This window comes from Pogona vitticeps, chromosome 1, assembly GCF_051106095.1.
Source record: "Pogona vitticeps strain Pit_001003342236 chromosome 1, PviZW2.1, whole genome shotgun sequence".
Classification (NCBI taxonomy): domain Eukaryota; kingdom Metazoa; phylum Chordata; class Lepidosauria; order Squamata; family Agamidae; genus Pogona; species Pogona vitticeps.
The window spans coordinates 267,950,787-267,967,102 of NC_135783.1; the positions used below are offsets into that span (position 1 = coordinate 267,950,787).

The following is a 16,316-nucleotide window of genomic DNA, read 5'->3' on the forward strand; positions in this document are numbered from 1 at the left end:
CCAAGGGATTATTTTGAGACTTGAGAGTGATTTTGTGTATGGCCTCCTCTTTCAGATAAGAAAGGAAGAGCGTAGTGACAGAAAGTTTAATAGCACCTTTTCCCCTTACCCTGTCCTGTGATTATCCTGCTTCATTGTAATTTGTTGCAAGTCCTCATTTGTATTTCTCTTCCAGATTTACTGTCAGATATAATTTTAAAGTGTCTATTTTGTCCGATAAAGTCAAATCCATCTAACAGTAAAACTGTAAGATTTTTAGTACTTTAGTAGTTACTAAACTTGTTATTTTCCATTTGAGAGTTACTTTGATTAAAAAAAATGCATCCCATTGTAAGAACATTGGCAATAATGTAAAGTTAGGTTTAAGATATTAAGTGATCAGACATATACAGATTTCTGACCACTGTAGATATGCCAGTCTCAGTAGGTTCCTAAATCAGAAGATTGTAGAGTCCTTAAATAGGTGCATAGTGGGTTGCTGGGAAGATGTTGAATTCCCTCTTGGCACATATCTGTTATGTTCAGGGCAGCTTTGTCAAATTACATTTGCTCTCTTGCTAGCTGTTAGTGCTGAAGGTCAGTGATATAATCCTTTTTCAGTGTGGCCCTTATGTCTTTCATTTTAAATACTTCCTATTTAGCTATCTGCATAATTTTAGTTAAATGGCTTTGGGACAAATAAAGTCTTAATTTTGGTGAAAAATTCTATCCTAGCATAGTGAATGCATTATGGGCCATTGCAACTGTGAAATTGATTCCTTGAAAAAAGGTGGAATGTCTAAATTCATTGGAGTTTTAAATATCACAGAGGATGACCTTGAAACCTCATGAAATCTGTTAATTCCCATCTTTTGCTTCAGTTATTTTAGGCTTTTTAAAGACATAGTTGGATACATAGGTGAAGTTCATAGCAGTTCATAATCTCTAATGACAAATTTCGTATCATTTTAGATAAGTTAAATATATAACATTTTGTAATACTGGAATATACTTCTGTATTTTTGGTTAAAAAACAGGAAAGAGTATTTCAGCTTAAACTATTATTCACTGGAAAATGACTAAGCTTTTTCAAACCCTGCAGAAATACTCTAGCAAGCTACAGTTTAAAAATGTAAAGTCTGTATTGTATCAGAAGTAAGGAAAAGGAGAAAAATCTGAGAAGCATATAATACAGGTAGGATAAGAACAGATAAAAAACCAGTGCTAAAATCATCCCATCCAATTTAATCTTGAATTTTGAAAACTAATCTAGATCAGTCTTAATTCTCCTGAAATTGTGCTTGTTTTTTTTCCTATAATAGTGGTTGGGGAACAGGGGTAAATTACCCCAAATGGGGTAAAAGTAAAAATCCTGGGGGTAATGAGCAGAGCGCTACCCCCTCCCTCCCACCCCCACTCCTACCCCTGCAGCCAAACCTCAAATTGTAAGCCACCTCTCCCTGTTACTTCCTGGTTGCAGCAGGCACTTGTAAATCCTCTGTTCAGAGATCGGAGATAAGCCTGCTTAATTGGCTACAGCTGTGGAATAGCCCCGAGCAATCAATCAATCCGGGGCTTTGAATGACTGCTTCCTCCAGAAATGAATGCAAGCAAGCAGGAGGCGGGAAAGGATCGAGTTAATGAGGGGAAGGAAGGTGCGAGAGACCAAGGGCTTCATCAAGCTTATTTAAATGTATGGAGAAAATGATGGAGAAAATGGATGGATGGATGGAGGGTGGGTGGGTGGATGTGTGTGTGTCTGTGTGTGTGTGAGAGAGACTGACTCAAAACTATGAAAAAAGGAACAGGCAAGGCTTGAATTAAGGCAGGAAAAAAGGGTCGAGGGAGGGTGGATGTGTGTTTGTGTGTGTGTGAGCGAGAGAGACCCACTGACTCAAAACTATGAAAAAAGGAACAGGCAAGGCTTGAATTAAGGCGGGGAAAAAGGGTGGCTTCATCAAATACTGTATCATTTCCTTCCTTTCAAATTTAAATACTTGAATTACATAGTAACACAATATTTCTTGAATTTGAGAGAGTAGAAGAATATGGAGCATCATTCTAGCTACTTAGGAGTAGTTGTTGCTAAGCATAATTGCTGCACTTAAGTAAAATTCTAGTTAATTGATTTAAATTGATCACCTGGATACTTTCTTCCCCTATATAGTATTCATATCTCTGCTAAATAATGGGTGCTATAAATCCTATAAATCAAAATTAAAAATTTGCTCTGCATGCTTAGTGTGCTTTTTTCTTTTTCAGTATGTTATAGTTCTATAGAGCTCAAAGTTCCAACTCCTTTGACATTATTTAACCATAAAAGCTTAGTTTAGGTAGAAGTCCACATTTTATCTTTAGTATTTCTCTTTTCTGTGTGTTTGCTGCATCTCCTGTTATTTGTAAAACTCAAGTTTTGAAAAACAGTGAATTCATAAAGCTTACATTTCAACAAAACAGCAATGTTGTGGTCTTTGGAGGATAACAGAGCATCTATTGTATGCTCCACAATAGTGCTTACATACCTTTGGACACTAGAATCTTTTATTGAGATAAAATATTGGCTAAAATGCTGGAACTGTTAGTCCCTGTTTGATTCTGTTGTTTTAAAAATTGCCTTCTGCCAGATTTTTGATCACATTCTGTGAGAAACATGATACCTCGGAATGCATCATTATGTGAATTAAGGGCACTGATTTTGAATGCTGGATTTGTAAATGTAGACTTTATCTAATATTTGGCTTGCTTTGTTTTGCCACAATAGCCTGCATGAATAGCAAGTAGAAAAACATATTTTGGGATATTGGATTTCGTGGATGAAGGATTAAGGGTAAAAACATTGTGCCAATTCTTGAACTAAGGTTTGTCTTATATTTTTAAAATATAAGTTATCCTAATGGTTTGAAGACAAAGCAGGTGTAAGTATTATCTTCATTCTTGGCTAATTATTCGTTTTTGGAACTGGTTCTCTTTAATTGTGGATCAGTGATGCTGACCACTCCTCCTAAGGCTGGGATCTGATTTTACTTAAATACTTCACACAAATCTTTTATTCCTGCCTGTGAGTGTATCCATGGATAACAGCTCCCTTACTGCTAGACTCGTAATTCAGCGTGAATTTGCTTTCACTTTTCCTTATCCACAGAACTTTTGTGACAGCAGATGTATATTTGCTTAAACTTCAAATTCAGAGCCTTAGAGGTTGGATTGAACTCCCATTTGTCATTCAAGAGTTGCAGGTGGATTTTCTGTAGGGTTAATGTTGCAGTGGCAGCACTTTCGAAATTTGGGAGAACATTAGTCCAGTTTGAACAATATGACTGAAACAGAGTGCATGAGATCTGACAACTCTTTGGGGTATTTGTGGAGGAATAGTAGGTTGCTGGACTATGTCAAAAGAGACAGAGAAAATTAGATTTTTAGTTTCATAATTTTTATCATCTTTAGCTGATGTATGATTAGAGGAAGTAACTTATGGTTTTCTTTAAAACCCTGGCGGTCGTCTGTGAATGTAACATGGGGGAGAGTGTTGTCTATAACTTGATTAGTGGACTACTCATAACATCAGCTTTAGAGACATTGCGATCAACGGCAGTAGAATAGTACTGCTCTTGTGTACTGGGAAGCAATATGGTAGAGCCAAAACAAACTGCATCTTTTTTTGAATTAATTTTTTTTCACCTGGGTGCATTTATGTATGTATATATGGTAGTTGTGAGGGCCTAATCCAGATTTGGGCAGTGGACTCGATGGAGAGTTCAAGTCTTTCTGTGCAGCACTCCCAGCTGAAAAGTCCTCCACACTCATGCTGCTCTTTGATCTAATAAAGCTGCTGTTGGTCTCAGGAGTAGCTTTCTTCCTGGAATAAATAGAAGTCCGGTAGTGAGTAAAAATCTTGTTAAGACATTGGCATAGAAGGGGAACATTAAGCCTTTTGCCGCTGCACTGTGACCCTGATTTGGATCAATAGCTCCATCTGTTATTTAAATAATTAAATAGAACACGTGCAAAAAATTTTTAAGGCATGTTGTTTTGCCTAGATTGATTGGATTGATTATTTGAAAGGTAAGCAGACCCTGAAATAGGAAGTTGGACTGTTAAATATTTCTTACCTTAGATATTAGGGTGTTTTTTTGGTATTAATTATTTTTAAATCTGCCACCTTTTTTCTGTTTCCTTTTATTCTTCTCATCTGCTGAGCATATTGTAATTTCCCTCACTAGGAATTAATACATAGGGAATTCACTGTACATTTCTATCAAAAATTGTATTTGGGCTTTTAAAATACACTTCCATTTTACAGTATCTTTTCCAAGGATGTAGGCTTTGAAGCAATACATTGAGTTAAGGAAGTTGGTGGGGGATTTTTCTTTTTGTGCAAAAAGGAAAATCTTAATGCTTATGCTGCTTTTCTGGTTGTTGCTGTTTTGTTAACATAGATCTTAATAGAAGTGCAGGGTGAAATTTAGTTTACACTGATAAAGCTGTAGGTGCAATTGTAATGTAAGTCAACAGTATCCAGAAGCCCCAGCAAATATGAAGGTTAATGTTAAACAGAGAAGCATATTCATTATTTTAAAAGTTATTTACTGCACGGTATAGCCATGTGCCATCCATGTAGCTTTTGTTGTATGGAACCAGGATCTGTGGAAGAAGAAAAAATTCTCCAGAATCAGCCTTTTATTCAACCAGAAATGTTCTGCAAGTGTAAAACATCTGTAGTAAATGTGCATTTGGTTTTCTTCTGCCCCCCCCCCCTTTCAGCTTTTAGCCTGTTTGAGAACTGAAATTGGCAAGGCAGAAAAGCACTCCCTGCATTATTTCCTACTTATAATAAAGTATATAAGTTTATTAAAGATGTAACAGTTTATAAAGATGTAACAGTTTTTTTTTTCAAAAAATGCATTCTTTTTATTTTGAAATCAGCTTTGCTTCCTACTTAACATGTACATTCCCCAGTATATGAGACACATTGGCTAGAATCCTGTTGGTTAGTCATGCCATGGGTAAATCGCTCCTAGTTAACAGGATGCTGCTTTTGTCCTTTACTACATGCCAGTCATATGAATTAGTGCACAGTGTGGGATACAAATGGCTACTCATTAACTAATGACATAGTGATAATTCATTGCTGTGATTTAGACTGACATTATTATTCTGGTCATTTTATGTCTTTGACTGTCTTGTAGCCAAGAAAATGTGCTGCAGTCTGCAAATAATAGATTGATACATCTTCTAATTGTGAATCAAACTGTCATTTTTTTTTTGCTTCATTTTGTGACAAACTACCAGTTTATCATACCAGACTCACAGAGCAACCTCTCTGATTGCTTGGGGGTTGTGTGCCATATTGTCAAGTTTTGTAATGTCATTATATAGTTTCTTCCCCAGAATTAGATGTGCTGAGAGTTTTTAGCTATTTGGAGTGTTCATGTACATGTCCAAATTCTCAGCGTAGTTCTTTTGTGTGTGGGCATGCATTTAGGATCGTAATAGTTTATACATGAACAATTTTATATTTTTGTGCTCTTTTGAATAGTGAAGAATAACAAAGCAATGTCCTGTTTTTTCTTTATCACAAATACTGTATTTTTTTCACTCCATGAGACGCACTTCCTCCTAAAAAAAAGTGTATGGGGGGAAGGGTGTGCATCTTACAGAGCGAATACTGTAAAAAATGGTACAGATCCCCCAGAGCCCATGCTGTTTTACTCCTCCTCTTCCATCAACCCCCCCCCCCGCTCTGGGTTTCTCTCATCTCTTCGTGTCCCCCTCACTAGGCCGGGACCTCAACATCAGAGGGGCGCCTGCTGCAGCCCCATGCCACCGCCACCACCAGCGGAATGCGATGTGAGGGGAGACTCGAAATGGGGGAGTGCAACAAGCTCCTCCTCCTCCCCTCCGTAGCTTTCCTCTCTTCTGCTCATTCATCTCAGCTTTCTTCTTGCCCTTGCCTTGCTTTTCACTCTGCCAGCCCTTCCTCCTCTTCACACTTTCCCCTTCCCCCTTCCTTCCTCTCCCCTTCCCGCCTCCTTCCACTCTCTCTCTTCCTCTCTCTCTCTTTCTCTCTTCTGTCTCTCAGGATGCCCATCAGGGACTGGCTGAGGTGTCTCTTCTGCACTCCCCCAAAAATAAGGGTGTGTGTTGGGAACCAGGTAATGATAAATGAGAGCGGGGAGTCCACGATTACTACTTGAGCTATGGTTCCCGCCACCACCCAGGCCACGGAGGAGATGCTGCAGCGCCGCCCAGACAGCCAGGCATGACAGAAGTATTTTTTTTCCTGTTTTCCTCCCTCTAAAATTGGGTGCGTCTTATGGTCAGGTGCGCCTTATGGAGCAAAAATATATGGTATTACTTTTCTATAAAAATGGAATTCAGCATGTGGTCATATGCAAATTGAGCAAATAGTGTATCATGTCTAAGTGATAGTATGAATACAAGCTCTAACATACTCTTAAATTCTCTTAAGAGCATAATGGTATCAATCCCAGAGTACTACGAAGGCAAGAGCGTTCTCCTCACTGGAGCTACTGGATTCATGGGGAAAGTTCTGCTGGAAAAGCTGTTAAGGTCTTGTCCAAAGGTGAAAGCAGTTTATGTGTTGGTGAGACACAAAGCAGGGAAAGCACCTCAAGAACGTGTGGAAGAAATGATCAACTGCAAGGTATGATTCTGCAAAATATTTATGTCGTATATTATGAAAGTATATGTGTTGGTATATTTATTATGGTACTCTGACATAACATCCTAAGGAAAAGAGATCTGACATTCCCCAAAAGATATAAATTCTCTCTTACATGGTGATATTTGTCTCTGATTTTAATATTAGGATTTGTCCCTGCTCCTTATATATAGTTATTTTTGGGGTATATTGACTATGTTCACCCATTAATATAAAGCGAAATTCAGCAGATATACAGTAGAATTAGCTCACTGGCTCCTGCACTCTTGTTTCCATTTGCTTCTTGTGAGGTCTGAAATTGGGTTCATTTGGCTCTGCTCATTTCTCAGCCAGTAAGCCAAAGGAGAAATCCAGGATTTGTTGTGCAATTCATTTCTCTGGTTTGCTGGGAGAGAGCTGACTTCATTGCTGCACAGACATTGGAAGAAACATACCACAGATCAAAGGTCTGTGGTTTCTTTAGTAGCTTTTGCTTCAAAAAGTTGGAGCAGTCAGGACATGGTAGCCAGCAGGTTGGCTCGACCAAGGTTAGCAATGAACTCCATGGAGCCCTAACTTTACTGTGACATACAGATGCATCCATTCTGCAAGATGCATCGTATTCTTCATTATTTACTATTGATTTAATGAAATGATTGTCTGTCTGTGTGAAAGAAACCTACTAAAATAACAGACTGAGATGGGAGCTATTGTGAGTATGTGCATAGAACTTACAGGCCATGATAGAGACAGTGGTTAAGTACATTCTTCTACAAGTCACTATATTTGGCTCGTGTTCTGTATTTGTAAAGTAGAAATATAGTGGTGCCTCGCATAGCGACGTTAATCCGTGCAGCAAAAATCACTGCTAAGCGATTTCGTCGCTATGCGATTTTTAAAAGCCAATAGAAACTCATTAAAACCCATTTAATGTGTTCCTATGGGCTTAAAACTCACCTTAAAGTGAAGATCCTCCATACGGCGGCCATTTTCGCTGCCTCTTATGCGAGGAATTGGCACGAAAACACAGCGGGCAGCCATTTTTTTTACCCGGCGGCCATTTTGGAACTGCCGATCAACTGTTTAAAAATCATCACTTTGCGATGATTGGTAAGCGAAACAGGGAACCGATCATCGCAAAGCGATAAAACACATAGGAAACATCGCAATGTGATCGCTTTTGCGATTGCAAAAAGTTCGTTGCTATGCGGTTTCATCGCTAAACAGAATGCCCGTTAAGCGAGGTACCACTGTAGTAGTTATTCATTTATTTCTTCCATTCTTATACTCCCAATTAATGTAAAACACTACTCTGTATGGTTAACAAACAAATGAAGTAAATACAAATTCTACAACAACAAAAGTCAATTAAAAAAAAGATAAGAGCAAACAAGTCAGTAATAACATGAAAACAACATACCAAGAACAGACAGGCAGGACATTCCTACTTTACAAATAGGGACAATTCTGGCAGATACATTAAACAATGCCACTAAAAGCTTATTTTAAAAGCCCTGTTTTAAGTAGCCTCTTGAGTGCCAGCTATAGCTCCACTCAGACCTGTTCCAAAGGGCTGGTGCCACCACCAAGAAGGCACAATTTCTGATGGAGTCTTCCAGTCCTCCCTCAGCATTCTAACCCATAGAAACATTGCCTGTGAAGATCTGGTGGCACAGGCTGTTCTTAGGGAAAGTGCTCCAGGAAGTAATGAGAGCCCAAATCGTGAATGACTTTGTAGATAAGAACCAAAACCTTGAACCTGTCCCGGAACCTCACAGGCAGCCAGTGCAGGCAAGCCAGGACTGGGGATATGTGATCAAATTTGCTCACACTCAACACCAACCTGGAAACCACATTCTACACCTACTCTAAGTTCCATATCAGTCTCAAGGGAAACACCTCGTAGAGAGCGTTACAGTAGGTGATCTTGGAGATCACCAGCACATGCATCATTGCCCTTAGGGCTCCCTCATCCAGGAAAGGACAGAGCTGAACAATCAGCGTCTGCTGGTTGAATGTTGTCCTGGACATGGCTGCAGTCTGGGAATCCCACGAGAGAGCCAGGTCCAAAAACATATCCAAATTCCCAACTTGATCCCTAAGTAGAAAGGTTGCCCTGTCCAACATAGGGAGACAGTCTCCCAACCTGTCAGAAGGAGGGCCCCAAGTAGAAGATCCATCCATCTATCCATCCTCTCCCCAAAACGACTCAAGGTGGCTTACATCATTAAAACAGTATTTAAAACCTAAAAACCGTAAGTATATAAATATTAAAAGAGAATTAAACTAGTATTATATTAAAATAGTAACTGAGATAAATATTAGAACACATTTAGAACAGAGCACAACAATCAATTTTAAACCCCACTTAGACCGTTAAGGAAAATCCTTCCTGAAAAGAAAGGTTTTTGCCTGTCTGTGGAAGGACAGCAAAGATGGGACCAGCCTAGCTTTCTGTGAAAGGGAGTTCCAGAGTCTCGGAGCAGCAACAGAGAAGGCACTCTCTTATGTTCTCCCCCCCTCCCAAGCACACCTATGAGGGTGGTGGGACCAAGAGAAAGGCCTCTCCTGATAAACTTAATGCCTGGGAGGAAGATGCAGTCTTTTAGGTAGTTTGGACTTAAGCTATTTATGGCTTTTTAGGTTAAAACGAGCACTTTGAATTGTGCTCAGAAACGGATCAGCAGGTGGTGGAGCTGCTGTAATAGGGGAGTTACATATTCCCTGTAACCATCCCCAGTTAACAATCTGGCTGCTGTGATTATGGATCCTTTGAAGTTTCCAAAGGCAGCCCCACATAGAGCATGTTACAGTAATCCAACTAAGATGTAACTAGGGCATGTGTCACCATGGCCAGATCAGACCTCTCAAGAAACTGGCACAGCTGGCATTCTAGTTTTAACTGTGCAAAGGCACTCCTGACCACTGATGAAACTTGGGCACCCAGGCTCAGAGATGAACCCAGGCACACCCCCAAGCTGCATGCCTGTGTTTTCACAGGGAGCGTAACCTTATCCAGCACAGGCTGCAACCCTTGATCTGGTTTTTCACTGTCCAGGAGTTCCTCCGTCTTGTCTGGATTAAATTTCAATTTATTCACCCTTATCCAGTCTGTTACTGACACCAGGCACTGATTTAGAACTGAGATGGCTTCCTTGGATTTAGATGGAAAGGAGAGATAGAATTGGGTGTCATCAGCATACTGGAAAGACCAAGCCCCCAAACTGCCTACAACCTCTCCCCAGTGGTTTCATGTAGATGTTAAATAGCATAGGGGTCAAAACAGAACTCTGAGGGACACCACAGACCGTCAGCCGGGGTGTCAAACACGAGTCCCCCAGTAGCACCCTTGTGAGTTCTCCCTTCCAGGAAGGACCAGAGCCACTATAAAACAGTGCCTCCAAGTCCCATACTAGAGAGACAGCCCATGGTTGATGGTATTGAAAGCTGCTGAGAGGTCCAGCAGAACCAACAGGGAAACACTTGTATTTCACTGAAAGTGAATACAACACGAATGCTATATATTTCAGAAACATTTGCAGGGGATGTCTTTCCATTTGCAAGGAAAAATCCTCTAACGATCACACAGTAGATTTCAGTTTGCCTCTTTGAAATCAATGGATAGTGTGATTCTCAGCTAAAAACTACACCACAGCTTCTGAGTTTGGAAGGAGGACTACTTCTTTAGATGAAAGATAAATCCATTCTGTATCTGGGGGCAACCTGAACTGTGGCTGGGAAAAATTTAGTAAGCATTGAATGCTAGTATTATGGTACAGTTAATTGATGTCTTCTCTTCCTGCCAAGCTTGCAGCTATATAGAGGGTTAAATTATTTATATATGAAATACCTCCCCAGTTTCCACAATATAAACAGTACCCATATACAGTGGTGCCTCGCTTAACGAGCGCCCCGTTTAATGATGAAGCCGCATAGCGATAAAGTATTTGCGATGGGAAAAGCGATCACATTGCGATGTTTTAAATGGGGGGAAATCGCTTTGTGATGATTGTGGGGAAGCGCTTCCCCACAATCATCCCAAAGGCCCCGAGAGAGCCCCGAAGCACAGCTGATGGGCGGGGGGTTTGCAAAAATCGCGGGGAAGCCAGCTTCACAAACCCCCGCCAACTTCAGCTCTCTCTCCCTCTCTCTCCCTCTCTCTCCCTCTCTCCCTCTCTCTCTCTCTCTCTCTCTCTCTCCCCCCTTGCAACTCCAGCCTGGTCAGGGAGACTGAGGCACCGCGCCGCCACCCTGGCCATGGCGGCGCAGTGCCTCAGTCTCCCTGCCCAGGCTGGACCTGCAAGGGGAGAGAGAAAGAGCGTGCGGGGTTTGCGAAGCTGGCTTCCCCGCGATCTTTGCAAACCCCCGCCCATCAGCTGTGCTTCGGGCTGGAGAGCCAGCCTGAAGCACAGCTGATAGGCGGGGGGTTTGCAAAGATCGTGGGGAAGACAGCTTCGCAAACCCCCGCCGACTTCGTCTCTCTCTCTCTCTCCCCCCCCCTTCGCAACTCCAGCCTGGGCAGGGAGACCCTGGCCTCAGTCTCCCTGCCCAGGCTGGACCTGCAAGGGGTGGAGAGAGAGAGAGAGAGAGAGCGCTGAACATCTGATCGGCGGTTCCAAAATGGCCACCCGCTGTGTTGCCTCGCTTTAGAAGCACCGAAAATGGCGGCCGGATGGAGGATTTTTGCTTAAAGGTGAGTTTTCCCCCCATAGGAACACATTAAACGTGTTTTAATGCATTCCTATGGGGTTTTTTGCCCCGCATAGCGACGAATCCATGTAGCGGAACAGATTATCGTCGCTATGCGGGGCACCACTGTATAATTCACAGAAAATTGCTAACTGTACCAAATCATAACTGAGGATAATGAGTGATTGACAGTGTGGCTGTTAAAATTAGCTTTGCCAAATTGCAGAAAAGATTACTATTTGGCTCATGATTCCTTTGTATCATACAGACTGTTGAAAATTCATATATAAACATTGCAAGTATTAGGATATATATGGTTTTAAAGCTAGGTGGTTATCTTACTTTTAGGCAGTTGACACCAAATAATTATGAAGCTTTTAAAAGTTGTTGCAACAGAGAAACAATGACTTCTCAAATTTTTATATCATCTTACTTTAATGGGTGGGCTATGGTGGAGCTGTCTCACATGGATTAATAATGTTTAGCTTTGTGCTCTTAAATGCTCAGTGTGGAATTTTGTACTAGATGAATTCTGGGGGATTGGGATGTCCCACATTCTGCACAATGGCACCTCAGTTTTTAGTAGTGGGGTTTTAGCAATTCCATAGGACCAGAAAATTGCAAGATCTCATGCATATAGAACTTTTCAGCTCAATAAATTTAGATCACCATGCAGATTTTAAGTACTGTGCAAATACAAAGGCTTTATAGGAACTTGATTCCCAATATGCAGCTACATACTACTGTATTCTGTTTCTGAACTTCAGTGAAGAATATTCAAACACCATTAGGTAGCCAGAATGGCAGAGCCACCCCCCCCCCCAGAGAGTGGATGTACTGCCAGACTGGGGGTAGACATTCTTTGCATATCCCTCCCCTCCCAAGGATATTATAAGGATCCCCTTCTGTGTTGTAGTATTCACTGGTAAATTGAAAGATTGAGATAGGGAAGGAATGACAAGAGGATGGGAAAAGAAATGGAATAGAGTGTCTGGAAAGAGGGGAGAGGAGAGAAGACATACATATACATACAGGACATATTAAAACTAAAGTACAGTGGTGCCCCGCACAGCGAGGTTAATCCATTCTGGATTAACCTTCGCTGTGGGAAACATCGCACTACGGAACACAAAAAGGCATTGGAACGCATTAAACAGCGTTTAATGTGTTCCAATGCCATAGAATACTCACCGTTGTGCGATGTTTCCCAGGGGCCGGCAGCCATTTTCGCGCCCTCCCCTTGCACAACGAGGGCGCCAAAATGGCTGCCATCAGCTGTCCGGCGGGTCCAAAATGGCCGCCGGAACAGCCAAAAGGGGCCGGGGCGCAGCGTTTTCGCGCCCTTGGTAAGCAAGGGGAGCGCGCAAAAACGCTGCCAGAAGCCCCGAAATGGTTGCGCGCATTCCCCCATTTAAGGGGGGGAACACGTTCCCCCATTTAAGTCCCACTTGTATATTTCAGATGTTCTACAAGATACAGGTATTGGATTGCTCAGATATTGTAAGATGAACGTGAACTAAGAGTCATTTATATGAGTTGTTGAGAATTTATTCCCAAGTGGTATGTTGTCTGAGTATGGATAATAACTGGTTCGCTTTCCTTCATTATTTACAGTTGATGTAGAATATTATGAATGATACTTTGCAGGAAAATCTCAGTATTGTGTGTCAACAATTCAAGTGTATATGCAGATATTATTTGAAATGTGTTTATTTCCATTAGTGTTTCAAACAATCTATCCATTTTCATTTGAAAGCAAATGCCAAACTGAGTAAATGTTTTCCTAGGAAAACTTGAATGGCTAAATAGCCTTCAGTTTGTTACCTCTGGAGATGAGTGCAACATGCTTGCTTAGAACCTAGGTTTCCAAATGAAAGCTAAATGCCACTCCATAATTATTCTGTGGAGCCTGATTTCCAGTGTGGCGACTAGAAGTATCCTGGTACCATTGGAAGTATGCCATGGTGATTGTGAAGCACCCCTCTGTTCTATTTTTCATAAAGTTAAACAAGGAAGAAATATTTCCCTTGGCAGTGGCTGTCAGAATGAGAGGAATTGTAAGAGAAAGCAGAGAAAAATATTTGTGTGCCTGTGCAGAAAACAGTGGTTCCCAACCTTGAGTCCCCAGATGTACTTGGATTAAAACTTCCAGAAGCGTTCACCACTAGCTACGCTGACCAGGATTTTTGGGAGTTGTATTCCAAGAAGATCTGGGGATCAAGATTTGAGAACCAGTGGTGTAGGCAACAATATTTTTTCAGTATTTTATATGGGGCTGAAAGATTGGGAAACCTGAACTGTGTTTAGCCACAGCAGAGTCCCAACTTAAATCTCCCTCAGGGGAATTATGAAGTCGGAGTACAATGGCAGTATTATCTTCTAAAATACTTTTGTAATGCTTTCAGTGACTGAAGATACACAGATTCAAATTTGTTTTGTCCTATTGGGCATAAGCAAATTGATGGAGCCTAGTCTAAAAAGAACATAAATACAGTGGTGCCTTGAATAGCGAGGTTAATGCGTTCGGTAAAAAAAATCGCTATTCAAAACACTCGCTATTTGAAATGTGGTTTCCCATTAAAATGCATTGAAAGCCGGCTAATCCGTTCCATTTGGAATGAATTGCCCTCGTTAATGGAAAATCTCCATAGGAAACCGCGCTATTCAAAACACGTTCCCCCATTGAAATGCATTGAACCCTATTCAGTGCATCTCAAGGGGGGGGGGAATCAATCACAAATTAACAAAGAGTCAGAACAAGGTCAAAATGGGTTAACACAGGGTTTATTAACTGCACTTTACAATCTCATTTCAAACCCTAAACCTTAACTTTAAACCCTTTAAAAGTAGTGAACACGAACCGCAGTTCCTCCATTGAAATGCATTGAAACCATTGAAGATCGCTATCCGATAATCGCCCATAGGAAAAATCGCTAATCAAGGCTTAAAAATGTCCCGAGTTTTTTCGTTAATAGAGGCGCTCGCTATTCGAGGCACCACTGTACCCAGACATCAAAACATGTAGTCTCTTGGAATTTCACCTAAATGAGTTGCATGGTTTATCATGAATCAAAGGTTTAGAATTGGCTACCAGTGGAAGCAGAAAGACTTTAGTAATTTTAGTTTTTGACATGGGTGACAGTGGCTGGAAATTTCAAATGTTTTTGCTTCTGTGCAAATATAAAAGCTTTCCAAAGCACATTAAAAGTTTTTTTGCTTTAAACATGGGTTAGTTTTCTTATGTTTAAGTAATTTCCCCATTGCAGACTTGTAAAGAGAGGTTTTATATTGGTTTATATTTTTTCAATATGAAGCAACAAATATGCTGAAACATTTTGTGAAAGGAATGTATTAGTCATAGGACACATTCAAACACTTCTTCATTTGGGCCTTGCGTTGTGTCTCCTGAATGTGTGGGTCTGTTTGTTTTTACAGCTGTTTGACAGATTGAGAGATGAACAGCCAGAATTTAGACAAAAAATTATAGCAGTTGCTAGCGATCTGACAGAAACAGAAATGGCCCTTAGTGAGGAGGACAAGGAGAATCTCATAGAGTGTACCAACATTATATTTCATTGTGCTGCTACTATAAGATTCAATGAAATTTTAAGGTGAGTATATGTTTCATTAATGTAGAACAAATATGACTGTGTTCTGATACCTCTCCAAAAATCACTTCATAAACGTTATAAGAGGATAATGTGCTGTATCGCAAATTGCTGCAGTACTGTTGCCACACTTTAAAAGCGTACACATTTATTATGTGTACTTTAAACAAGGCAGAAGTAGCCAAGTTTAAAAGTACTGTAGTACATCTCAAGGAGGACACTTGAATACATAGTTGCTTGATTATTATTCCTTTTACAGAAGGCATTTGGAAAGGTGCAATTACTTGTAGCCTAGTATACAGAGACTTCTCTAGAGATTATATGCATGAAACGAAGAGCAAATTTATTTGCACATAGTCATGTTATAAATCTGTATTGTATGATCTCTTAAATTATTTAGATAGTTCATTCTTTGAGTTATAAGTAGTAAACTACAAATGTAGTTTAGTCATCATGACTGCATGTTTGATAAATATATTTTGAATCTTGTATGTCATTAAAATCTTGTTTTCTGAGGCTTGTAATTGTAGAAGTTGAGTGGTTTGAATCTGGCATGTCTCTGGCTTCTTAGAGGAAAGACTTCTGTTTTAATGTTTAGGCAGTATCTTTTCTTGAATCAAACCAGTGGGGTTTTTTTTTTGTTCTTTTTGTTTTGTTTTGTTTCTGCTAAATTGACTCCCTTTAAGTTTCTGTGCTCAATTCAAGGTGTTGGTTATAATCTTAATGTTTTAGGGCTTTGATACTTGTCTGAACATCTCTCCCAGAAAACAGCTACCAATTTCACTTACTCTTCCCAATCCATGATATTAAATGTGATCATGCTGAAGGAAGCCAGAAAGGCAAAAAGAAGGAATCGGGCTTTTTCAGTGATGGCCCCTATTCTTTGGAACAAGTTTCCAAGGTGCACCAGGCTTAAGCCCTCCTGATATTTAGGAAACTAGTAAATACAAACGTCTATAAAGCAGCCCTTAAGAACCCCAGATGTTGTTAACATTGGTTTTAAAATTTCCATCTTTTTTCCGCCAACTGTTTTCAAATTGGTAGAACACCATATTGATTGTGTTAATATACAGGAGTGGAGCAGGGGTTGTGTATTTTATTTGGAAAACCTCCCAGAATAGCAGATATGCACTAATAGGGCAATACACCAACCAACCAAATAAATATATTATTGCCTGATCATAATAAAGGAATTGAATTGAATACATACATGCATACATAATGGTGTGACAGGATTTCAGCCATTGTTGCCTTAAAGATGCATATCTCATTGTTCAAGTAGCACTTGCAATGAGTCTTACTTCACAATATGTAAGCTATCAAAACCTAAGTATACTGTTTCCCCCGATAATAAGCCCTAACCTAAAAATAAGCCCTAG

At 40.3% G+C, this 16,316-nt stretch overlaps 1 protein-coding gene across 8 annotated transcripts in view; it reads left to right on the plus strand.

The window, feature by feature from the left end:
• FAR1 (fatty acyl-CoA reductase 1) overlaps positions 1 to 16,316 on the plus strand; it is a 55,430-nt gene that overhangs the window by 11,260 nt on the left and 27,854 nt on the right. For all 8 annotated transcript variants that reach the window (XM_020797185.3, XM_078383973.1, XM_020797186.3 and 5 more), the window contains exons 2-3: positions 6,449 to 6,643; positions 14,765 to 14,940. In XM_020797185.3, coding sequence (XP_020652844.1) covers positions 6,455 to 6,643; positions 14,765 to 14,940 — 365 coding nt within the window. In that variant the 5' untranslated portion in view covers positions 6,449 to 6,454. The remainder of the gene's footprint in view (positions 1 to 6,448; positions 6,644 to 14,764; positions 14,941 to 16,316) is intronic.